The sequence below is a fragment of the Anthonomus grandis genome, chromosome 19 (genome assembly GCF_022605725.1).
Source record: "Anthonomus grandis grandis chromosome 19, icAntGran1.3, whole genome shotgun sequence".
Lineage (NCBI taxonomy): Eukaryota > Metazoa > Arthropoda > Insecta > Coleoptera > Curculionidae > Anthonomus > Anthonomus grandis.
Window position 1 is genome coordinate 9960131 of NC_065564.1, and position 12620 is coordinate 9972750.

At 33.0% G+C, this 12620-nt stretch overlaps 1 protein-coding gene across 1 annotated transcript in view; it reads right to left on the reverse strand.

Moving 5' to 3' along the window:
- LOC126747528 (breast cancer type 2 susceptibility protein homolog) overlaps positions 1–12264 on the reverse strand; it is an 86168-nt gene extending 73904 nt beyond the window's left edge. Inside the window, exons 1-3 of the mRNA XM_050456220.1 lie at positions 10569–12264; positions 6443–7220; positions 6214–6378 (exon numbers count right to left, since the gene is read on the reverse strand). Of these exons, the coding sequence (XP_050312177.1) occupies positions 6214–6378; positions 6443–7220; positions 10569–12135 (2510 nt within the window). The 5' untranslated portion in view covers positions 12136–12264. The remainder of the gene's footprint in view (positions 1–6213; positions 6379–6442; positions 7221–10568) is intronic.
- Positions 12265–12620: the final 356 nt, after the last annotated feature.

Below are 12620 nucleotides of genomic sequence, written 5' to 3' on the forward strand. Positions count from 1 at the left end.
TTTGTGTTTTTACCTTTTATAAAGGTGTATGACCAGCATCTTTGGGATAATGGATGAATTTTTCGAGTTACTTACAATTAGTTCAATTCAGTTAAGATTTTTTAATCCGGATATTAATTGGGCAGACCTCTTACGTACTCTAATTAATATAATACTAACTACATAATTACAAACCTGTGTCCAACTGATGAGAGAAGGGCTGCCAAGAGGCAAAACCTTCGCAATTTTCACAGGAGACCAGGCTGCAACACTTGCACTACAACAGTTCGAGACTAAGTCAAGGACTGTGCAAAGCTGCTGGGAGAATCTCAGGAACCTTGCCGAAGCGCAAAATAGGCCAGAGATAATCCTAGCAGAGAATATGGGCAACAATAAGGCTGCAAGAAGGGCTATCCAACTTGCAACTCAGGGAGCCAGCAACAGCCTGGTAGGCCCTGAACCAACATGCTGTGTCAACGATAAGACCTGGAAGAGGGAAATCGGCAACTGGCTAACAAACCAAAACAAATCCTACTGGGAACAGCTGCCAAAGATGGAACAATCCAAACAACTTATAGGCAGCCCACCCTTCAAGAAGGGTGAGAACATACTGGGCCTCTCCAGACAACAACTGCGAAGGGTCGCAGGGCTATTTACAGGCCATGCGCCCAGCAGGAAACACCTACATACGCTAGGGAAATCAGTTACCTCGCTATGTAGGGGATGCAATGAGGAGGACGAAACAACTCTTCACATACTGTGCTTCTGTGAAGCATTTAATCAAACCAGGGCAACATTCCTGGGGGAAGAGAAACCCTCACCAGAGGGTATAAGAAATCTACCACTGGGCACAATCCTGGACTTCCTTAAAGCTACAGAATTGAACCTGTGGGACTAAACATATGGGACACAATAGGACTGCTTCTTAGCAGACCGCAGTGTAGGGAGCCACAAGGCACCACCCAGCGGTGGAGTTTTAGTGGGTACAGGACGAAACAGACTCGACACTGAGTCCCACACTACTGGGGGCGGCGCCGCGTAACCAGTGTTCATAAAGAATTTCGCCACCGAACCGAAAAAAAAAAAAAAAAACTACATAATACCCAATTTATTTGTTTTTGCTTTTATTATTATTAGTTGTTTGGCAATAACTCCAAAACAAAGAAAGATATAAAAATTTGATAATTTACTTTTTTGTAAGGTAAAGCATACCGATCCATTTGAAATTTTAGAAAAATTTAGCATTGAACAGCGCCATCCAACTTCTTTTTGAAGTACCACCCCTGAGTTGGGGAGTAAGCTGGCGAAGGCGTTACGAAAAGTGTGATCTGGCGAGGCGAGCGGTAATTGAGAAGGAGATATGACTTAGTAAAGATAAAAAGAGAGCCGTGCGCGCGCACATTTTCTTTCTCTCTTCCTCTCATAGCCAGTGCATGGAATATATATACAGGTTGTCTCAAAAGTATGGGCACACCCAAAAATCTTGGGAAATATGGGCGCTAGAAAAAATCTTTAAATACAAAAGTTTTGGGGAATCAATCCAAATAATATTATAAATAAATAATAAAAATAAGGATTTCCATTTGAAGAAATGAGGTCGACCTTCAAATGAGAAGGTCACCGTTGGGTTCCTCGTTAAGACTTACCTAGGGTATGACCTTTATTTGTTTTCTTTTACCACTGAACTCGCGAGATTTTTAAGAAGTAATTATTTGACCTCTCGGGATTACTTCAACCTCATACCTCAATACATACCCGGACGTAAAATTTTCCGCTCTTTCAGAATCCGGTGTCAAAAATAGGGGTTCCCATTTAAAAAAATCGCTTTGACCTTCAAATAATCTTGAAGGTTAAGCTCAAGGTCAAGTTTAAGGTCACCATCAGATGCACCGATTGATTCCCAAAACTTTTGTATTTAAAGATTTATTCTAGCGCCCATATTTCCCAAGATTTTTGGGTGTGTCCATACTTTTGGGACACCCTGTATATATATTTCAGTCAGTAGTTCGTTTGCGAGTTTTCCAGCGTTACGCGAACAGCAATTTCTTGAACATTTCGTAATTTTATTTCGTTTTTGAACAATTTTATAAATTAATTTTTGTTGTTCAATGTATTAATTATTCCGCGTTTAAAGTGAATAAAATTATAAATTCATTTTAAATTTCATATTTTGTGAATTTTTAGGAGAATAATAAGAAATTATGGCAAGAAGTGATATAGACTCTAAAAATGAAAGTGGTGCTCCAGGACTATAAACTAAGATGAATTTACATACGGAAATTTTGCATAAACATATATATACATATATGGAGCTAAAAAAGTTTTACTTCAGTCGTGGAGTCTTAAGCGCACTATTTTTTTTTAACCTTTTTTATGTTACTGCCAAAGTAACTTACATTAGGAGAGATAAAAAAATATCTTTTATATGACACCCTGTTCATCAAAATTGGTTAAGAAGTATACCAGATATGGCGATTAAAATATGACACCAATAATATGTTTCCCCCAGCCCTACTGTTGATCCAATAAAAATTTGACTTTGCCGATTTCATAGAAAATTTAGTCAGCTTTTCAATGGCGTTATTAGATTTATATCCTAATTTAGTAATTCTAGTTGAAGTTAAAGGCCAAGTTAAAAGCCTCTTAAGGCCACTTTGCAAAGTTAAACATATTTTTGGACGATTTCTGGTTGCCATTTTTATTATGAATATTTTTTTCCTAATTGGCTGAGGTTAAGAATTCTTAAGATATAGATAGTGTACACCGTTAACTGAACTTTTTTTAAACAGCCTTAAACTATTAATTTCATTCCTCGCCTCTTTGTTATCAAACATGGATGTTATCACTTACATTACTGATAACATTCCAAGATCAGGGTCTGGTAAGAATCAGTGTGAAAGCAAACATTTAAAGAAGAGTATCTTTTTTTATATTTGTGCTAATTCCTATTCAACTGCTCTGAAGTTGTTGTTTTTATTTTGTGTCAAGATTTTCTTTTTGTGGTCCTCAAACTTTTCAACAGCAGGTTCATTAATTTCTGGCATTTTTGTTGGCCCGATTTTTAGTTAAAGATACCTGCGTAAGGGTACAGGTCTAACTGAAGGTATACACTTTTGCATGGAACACATTTATACCAGGAATACATACATTCTTTAAATTCTCAACATGTCATTAGAAAAACACGGAAAAGTGATCCCTTTTAAAGAGACATGAAGCAATTGCATGGAAAATCATTGCTTATAGAGACTAATAATTAAAAAAAAAACTATCAACGGTCAAAATAAGCAAAATGATGAAATGTAGTAAATGCAAACTTCGGCCCCCAAAACTACTTAAAACTAAACTCTATACGTGAAACTTTTAAACTAAACGTAAGTAAAGCCCTATATAATATTACCAATTAACCTAAAGTACAAAATAAGACAGAACAGAATAAAAATTTATAGTTTTTGTATGTATCTATGTACAGGGTGTCCCGGTTCATGTGGGAAATCTCTCGGATCCAGGTAGAACATCGAAAAATAATACCGAACGTTCCCATAAAAAAAATTCCTACAGGCCTTCTTTACAAAGATACAGCCTCTTAAAGGATGCTGCTGGAAATTGGTTTTTCATAAATTACTTTTAAACTACTCGGTAGAATATAAATTTTAGGTGATGAACACTATTAGGGACCTCTTAAAATAACATCCTTAAAATATATTTACCTTGCTTGCTTTACCAGGGGCGGACTAGGTTGTACACTTTAATGCGTATATTTTTAACACCCTGTATGTTAAAGTCTAAAAAAAATAAATTTGGATACCTTGAACCCTAGGCTAAAAAAAGGTACTCTTGTTCATTATCGATAAAATGAACCGTTTTGGAGAAAAAAAATAATAAACGAGCCAATGTCTTTTTTTTATTTTTTTTTAATGAGATAAGTACGCTAGTTATTTAAAGAAGAGAGAATTTTCGATGTAAGTCATTTAATTTAAGAAAAATACATGTTCCTAAAAATACAGTGGTGTCCTAAAAAATACTTTTACAAAATATTTCTTATTTATTATACGTTTATTTCTTTTTTGTTATTCTTAAGATAAAAACTAAACATAAAAAAAACTAAAAAAATAATGTAAACCAATTGTATTGTACCTGACTTATTTATCGGAATTTTTGCATTTTTGAACGCATTATTGTTACAAACGTTGCTATACTCCAAATTTAGCAAATACCTATCATTTAAACCTAATCTTTGTCAACATATTCATCCTTTATTTGATAATATTTTTTTAATTTTTGTATTTTTTGGTAACATGGAGTTTACTTTTATTGAGTATGCAGATATGCATCTTATGTATGGTCTAGCGTCTTGCAATGCATTGGAAGCAAAAAGATTGTACGAAGAAAGATTTCCCAATCGCATTATTCCGGATCAGAAAACATTTCAACGTGTTGATCAACGTCTAAGGGAAACTGGTAGGTTTCTGTTTTCTACTTAATGAGGTAATACTATTAAATTTCCTTAATGCAATTTTAGGATGTTTTGAAAAAAAAAAAAGAATAATGGTGGTCGGAGGAGAACAGCACTTCAGTGCAATTGGAAGAAAATATTTTAGACGCTGTAGCTGACACTCCTACAACGAGTACTCGAAAATTAGCCGCTCAGCTTCATTCGTCCAAAACAATTGTACATATGGTACTTCAAGAACAACTGTTGTACCCATATCACTTACAAAAAGTGCATGAACTACTGCCCAGAGATTTTGCTCCTAGAATACACTTCGCAAACTGGCTGTTAGATCAGCACGATTCTTTTTACGGATGAAGCAGGGTTTACCAAAAATGGAATTGAAAACTTACATAACTCGCGTGTATGGCTGATGCAAATCCCCGTGATACTATTATTTCTCATCATCAACATCAATTCCAATCAATAAATATCTGGACAGGAATTATTGGCAGTTTTTTGATTGGGCCATTTGAACTGCCACCACGTTTAAACGGAGAACTGTATTTGGAGTTCCTCCAGAACAATCTTCCAGATTTATTAGAAGATTTGCCCCTTGCAACCCGCCGAGATATGTATTTTATGCATGATGGAGCCCCACCCTATTCTAGCCTTGCTGTAAGACACCACTTAAATAATACTTTTGAAAACCGTTGGATAGGTAGAGGAGGACCTGTTGCTTGGCCTCCTCGGTCTCCCGATCTAACGCCATTAGATTTTTATCTATGGGGTCACCTCAAAACCTTGGTGTATTCCACCCTAGTCGATACTCGAAAAGAACTCCCCAAAGAATTACATTTCATTGTGATAATATAAAAAACAATCTTGGGTTATTGTGGCGAGTGCAGCAGTCCTCGATTCGTCGTGCCCGCGAATGTGTTCACGGAGCCCACGTCGAACCTACTTATGAAGTTTTTAATAATTAATTGTTTATTGCTCGTATTGAAGAATTTAACTTTTGTTTACATATTTGGTTTTTAGCATTTTTTTGTAAGTTGTTTTTTCTAATTTAAAAACATACACTCATCATAGGTTTTTTTTTAATTATTTTGTAAAAGTATTTTTAAGGATACCACTGTATTTTTAGGAACATGCAATATTTTAAATTAAATGACTTACATCGAAATTTCTCTGTTCTTTAAATAACTAGCGTACTTACCTCATTTAAAAAAAATTAAAAAAAAAAACATTGGCTCGTTTTTTTTTTTGTTCTCCAAACGGTTCATTTTATCGATAATGAACAAGAGTACCTTTTTTTTAGCCTAGGGTTCAAGGTATCCAAATTTATTTTTTTTAGACTTTAACATACAGGATGTTAAAACTATACGCATTACAGTGTACAACCTAGTCCGCCCCTGGTAAAGTAAACAAGGTAAATGTATTTTAAGAGGTTCCTAATAGTGTTCATCACCTAAATTTTTTATTAAATTCTACCTGGTAGTTTAAAAGTAATTTATGAAAAACCAATTTCCAGCAGCGTCCTTTAGGAGGCTGTATCCTCGTAAAGAAGGCCTGTAGGAATTTTTTTTATAGGAACGTTCGGTATTATTTTTCGATGTTCTACCTGGATCCGAGAGATTTTCCACATGAACCAGGACACCCTGTATAAGTATGTATAAGTTCCTGTCATTTTAGATTTTTATAAAAATAATATATGTCTTTACAAATTTTGATATTATAATTTAAAAAAGTAGGGTTAGTGGTCAACACTTATATTTGGGATATATAGATATTTTTCTTGATACCTTTTATCAGCTACACTGAAATGGATTAAATGCGCATTTTCAGGATTAATTTGACCCAGAACATTATCATTATGGGATAACTCGGTATTTCTTTCAATTACGAATTCTCGAAAATTTACTGTTTTCCTATTGGTCTTGGATTTCAGCAATACTCCAGGTATAATTCTACAAAGGCAAATATAACACATTTTTCGTGATCAACACTAAATAGACACAAAGAACTACTTACCTAGCTTTAACTTTTCCTGATTGATCCAACATATTTTTCTGACTAACCAAAATATCTTGTTTCTCATTTATAATCCTTAATTTTTCCTCCAAAATACGTCGTTCATTGTCTAAATTATTTATCCAAGTGCTTAGATCTCCTTCCGTCGGTTTATTTAATGTCAATTTATGAATGGTGTCAATTATTGAGTACTCCGTAACTTCGACTGGCTGAGAATAACTAAGATTTAAACGGCTCGAGTTCTTTAAATAAGCAGGTATTGGAGTCAACTCGCACGTAACAGGTTTACTTGCATTGTTAGCAGATTTTAAAGGTGTTGATGTTTCTAAAGGTTGTGGTAAAATATCCTTAAATAGTTGTTTTGCTTTGCTTAAGCCTGCCTGTGAAACATGTATAGTAGAGGGAAATTTTGCGCCTAGTCTTTTTCTCTTTGCCACTGGAGTGAAAGTATTATTGCTAGTATTCATTTCAGAAAAAGCACGTTTTTTGGAAGTTATTCTTATTAATTCATTATTTAGCGATTGTTTATTATTATTTATTGAGTTTGATAAATCATTTAAAGAACTGTGCAGAGATTCACTATTCCTTTTTTTTAAAACCTCAAGAAGTTTAAAATAGTCGTTAGAAATGTTCTGCGACAATTGCTGTGTTACAACAGAAAATCCCACAAAATTTTCTAATTCGCCCTGAACCTTATTTGAAGTTAGTATGGGGCTTATAAATGGTATACTGAGTGCTGGCTTCTTAGGTAATAAATCCTTTCTTCCATAACATATTTCTAAAATATAAAGAGAGACAATTGTAAAATATAAAATACGTATTATAATATTTGCAATAATTTCTTATATTATGTATATTTTTTTACTTACAGCAGAGTGCATCTTACAACAATAACTTAATAACTTACAAATAAATATAAATAATTAATTTTAAAAATGTATGTTCAGTGTAAAATTCTTAAAACTAATTGTAAAATTCAAAAAGTGCATAATACTGCAACTATTCTGTGTAAAAAAGTGACAGTCATAAATGATAAAATGGCGCATGGGGATCATCTTGAAAAAATTAGTTAATTGAAATCAGTTTTCAGAGGGACTTTAAGGGACAAGACAATGTAATTGGCTCCTAATGCAACTTTTGAGTTTCAAATCAACAAAATTAAAATTGGAATAGAAAACACATTATTATAAGACCGACTACTTTAAATAAATTTTTTTTTTAAAAGTGTTGAGGTTTGTTAAGTTTTCTGGTGTATCTGTTCAAAAGTTCAGTCTGCTTAGAATTTGTATTGTTAAATGGCGCGGTAAATCGGCATACCTGCCGATATTGTCTGATACTAATATGTGCGCATATGGTGATAGACACACCCATATCCACAAAACTCGGATGTTGGGCCGGTATCTTTAGTGATAATTTAGTCAGTCTATTTTTCTTAGCTGGCAGTCTGACAGATTGAATCAAAGTTTACCCAATATAGTATAAAGAATATTTGGTAAACTTTGGATGAAACATACTTAAAACTATTATAAGAGGTCATTTATCCTGCATTAACAGCTATATTTTAAAATTCAAAATTACAGATGTGTTAAGGATATTTATGAGTTTTTTGTTCGACAATATTCAGATTAAATGTTTCCAGGACTATGGATTGACATAGTTGCTATTGAATGGCCTCCACGATCCACAGATTTATCATCTCAATTTTCTTCTTTAGGCCACTAATCTATGAGCCACTGACCCATTTCATTAGAAGATTAAAAAAAAAAGAATTGTAAATGAGTGCATTCAAATAACGCCTAAAGTATTGTAGAACGTGCGACAACGTTTTAAGCAAATTTGTATTATTATATGGACAATGGAGGAGGCTATTTCCAACAGTTATTAAGTTAACATGCAAGCAAAGTCTTTTTAAATGTATTTTTGCAATAATTTCTTGCCACAAAAAAAGACATAAAATTTTAAAATGTTCTATAGTATGTTACGGCTTATGTTCTATATACAGTAGTGGCCAAAATTATAGCAACAAATCTGAATTTTACTAATATTTAATAATAACTATTATATGTATGTTTTAATCGTAAAAGTACGCCACTGGTTTAGATGGCCTCTTAATATTTAAACAAAATTTCTCATTCAAATAAAAAAAAGCCTACCTGTTTTTTTGCTGACAATAAATATTTGTAATTGCAAAAAAAACTTATTTAAATAACAGTATGAGTTGTGGTAAAACCGTATCTGTTGAAGTGAGGCAACTTATAATTAATCAGTATAAGTCAGGCATCAAACAGTCATCCATTGCAAAAAATTTTGCTCTTCACAGATCAGTTGTATCACGTATAGTGAAAAGATACAATAACACAGGGCTGGTAGTACCCAAAAAAAATTCGGGACGTCCCCGGAAAACTTCAAAAAAAAGTGACAAAATGATTGTTCGTATTTCCAGGCAAAACCCATTTTTGTCCTCTTCAAAAATTAAAGGGCTTTTGGATGGCAGTGGGTGTTCCGATCTTAGTGAACGATCCATAAGGCGGCGTCTATTTGAAAATAAGTTGTTTGGACGCAGACCAGCAAAAAAGCCTCTTCTTTCCAAGAAGAACGTGAAGGCCCGACTTGAATTTGCTCGAGGACACCAGGGCTGGACTATTGATCAGTGGCGCAGAGTTATTTTTAGCGATGAATCAAAATTCAATTTATTTAAAAGTGATGGTGCTGCATACGTTCGACGTCCTTTAGGCAAAAGATTTAATCCTCGGTACACTTCTCCTACAGTTAAGCATGGTGGTGGTTCAGTTTTAGTGTGGGGCTGTTTTTCGGGGTATGGTATGGGACCTTTTCACAGAATAGAAGGGATTATGAATCAATTTATGTACAAGGATATATTAAAGAATGTTATGTTATCCTATTCTGAAGAAAATATGCCGCTGTTATATCAATTTCAACATGACAATGATCCAAAACATTCTTCAAGGCTAATAAAAGAGTTTCTCCATGATGAAAAAATTAATGTTATGAAGTGGCCCTCCCAATCTCCGGATTTAAATCCAATAGAAAATCTTTGGGAAATTGTGGATAACAGGTGTAGAACCAGGAATTTCAAAAATGCTGGAGAACTTTTCGAAGCTCTTCAGGATACTTGGTTGTCAATCGATCATGATGTTATAAACAAACTTATTTTATCCATGCCAAAAAGATGCATTGCTGTTATAAGGGCTAAAGGGTACTATACTAAATACTGAAGAATATTATTGTATTGTAATCTTATTTTGACTTTGGAGAATAAATAAATTGATTTTTCTAAAATGTGTTGCTATAATTTTGTCCAACCCGTTTCCTAAAAAAAATTCCCATTTTTTATTTCTTTTATAAAGTAACAAAAAAATAAACATAAATAAAAAGCTTTGTAAAAAATACATCATAATATATACCAGTTTTTTTTCTAATCTACCACATCATATAATTTGAAGGAAAAATGTACTTGTTGCTATAATTATGGCCACTACTGTATGTGTTATAGTATGTTACTTAAAATCCAATATCTCAGCTAATATGTCAGCTACAACCTTATAGATGGTCTGTGAATTCAGGAGAATAAAACTAAGACTGAATCTCTGGATTGAGCCTGTTGTTTCCCGATAGAGCCTGTAGAAGCTGAGATATCCAAAGTTTGAAATTTTTAATTTTTCGGTTATATATGCACCTTGACACTAGATAAAGAAACAATTATTATATGCTGTGAGTCTGTGTCCTTGTGTTTTCCTTCAGGTACTTTACATAAATCCCAAAAAATAACTTATAATTAAAAGTAATAAAATAACTTTTATATTATATTATACAAATTCATTTCTTAAGAAAGAAAAACAGGTATATCACCGGGTTCTACATTCAGCCCATTCTTGCAATCCTTTAAGGAATTATAGCTTCCTCCAAAGAAAATTTATATTGACATTAAAAAATATGACATTTTTTGTTTGTTCAGAATTTAATTATTTTGAACCAAACATATTTTTTGAATAAACCATATTTTAAGAGAATATACTTGCATTTATGTAAATGTATATCTAGAAATTAATATTTGACAATTTAAATTTTAAACTACATCTAAATTTAATAATTAAAGTTGACTCACCAGAAATGTCTAAATCATCAAAGACTTCCCTTTCAAAGATCTTTCTTGTTATTTTTGTGTTATCTCTTACATCAATTATAGTTTTGTTCGCATTTGGATTTTCAGGTGGATTTGCCTCCATGTACTGATTGTCACCATTGCTGCAAGAATTTGTTGTAGGGCCACAGATCAAAGGTTGATCCTTGGGATATTCAAGGGCAGATATAAATCCACAATTTGAATCAGATATCAAATCAGAAAAAGTTTCCCCTTCAAAGAACATGTGTTTGTCCACTAATTTATCTTTTTGTTCCTTTGATATTGATTTTACTTTTTGTAAATTGATGGGGTCTAAATTATCTGAAGCAGATTTAAAACCAGCACAACTCTGTTCTTTCCAGTTAAGGTCACTAAAATCTTCATTGAATATATTTTTCAAATTTTTGGAATTAGCTTTAGTGTCAGCATGTGTCAATGTATGTACAAATTCTTGCTTATTAAATTCTAATTTTGAGTCTTGTAATGCCTGAGGCCCTAAACTATGTAAGGCAGAGTTGAAACCACAAATACTATCCTTATTTAAATTAAGATCACTGAAATCTTCATTTTCAAAAATATTTATTAAAACATTGGATGTTTTTTTCTTAAGAGTTTTATCTGAACTAATTTTCTTGGTCATATTATTGTTTGAAAGTCTTTTAAAACAATCACTTTTTTTTAACTCCACATCTGGAATGTGTTTATCCACAAAAAGTTTTGGAGATTTCTGCTCTTTTGTTAATGCATTATTAATATTATTTGTTGGACTTACATTCAAATTATTCAGATCTATTTCATGTAATTCATTGATGGGACTAATTTTTTCATTTATCATAAATCCACTTTGTTTGGGTGACTCTAAAATTGGAGTCAACATTTTCTGACAATTTCCAGATTTATTTACACTACTATTATTTAAACTGCTTTTGCTCAAATAATTGTATTTGTTTTCCCTTCTAGTATGATTTTTTAATGGATCAAGTATATCACGAAATAACTTTTTCGACTCTTCTAAAGCTGTTGAGGAAATGTCAAGACTATTACCACTTCCAGTCACAAACCCCTGCATTAAATCTATTTTAAAAACATTATTTGAATTATTATTTTTATTAAATATAGTTTTTTGAACTGTTTCTTGTAATTTATTATTAGCTTGAAATGAGCTATTTTGCCTTTTGCTCATTTGCTGAACAATCAATTTCCTTTGATGCTCTAACTTCTCTAAGTTCCTAATCTTAAATAAAATATTCTCTTCATCAATACATGATTGTGAGCTGATAGAAATATCTTTTTTAGAATTGTCTAACACATTGAAGCCTGAATAATAACTCTGTTCGGGTTCGACTTCACTGGTTTCAAAAGATTCCTTTAAATCATTTTCCTGCTTCTGAACGAGGCTCACGTTGTGTTTTTCCTTCTTTCGTTTCTTCACAATCCTTCTAATGTTTTGTCCGGAACCTAACACTGGGGACAAGGGTAAACCTGAGGTTTCAACTTCTGGCTCCAAGCTTTTGTTAAAACTACTTTGAAATTCCGCATCTTTCGACATTTTGGCCGGATCTCATAAGAAAGGCACTTTTAAAACTTTCTTTAAAAAAAAACGTCTAAACTCTAAAGTACTCTTTAAAAAAAATAAATGTAGATTGTAAAAGAGAAAGTTAGGTTATGGCTTACTGTTTTTGTTTACTGAACTTGGCAATGCCTCCCCTTCCGTCAGACGGACTTCTGACTGCGTCCGATTCGAGAACCGGCATATGCAGTTTGACCATTTATATTTAGTCCGCGCCCGCTGTTATTTAATCGATCTAATGCCCTTCTTCTACTCCTACTATTCATCTATTGAATCTGTAGCCGGCAAAAGAATGTTAAGAATCCAATAGTTGGGATCAACCGAGTTGCCAATTTTAGCTATGTTATGCATACTTTTTACTTTATTATGACCTGTACTTACCATTAATCCTTTTTGTACCTTTCTAGTTGTTTTTTATTATTTATCAGTCGTTTTGATAACAGTAGGTAAAACATGTTAATAAA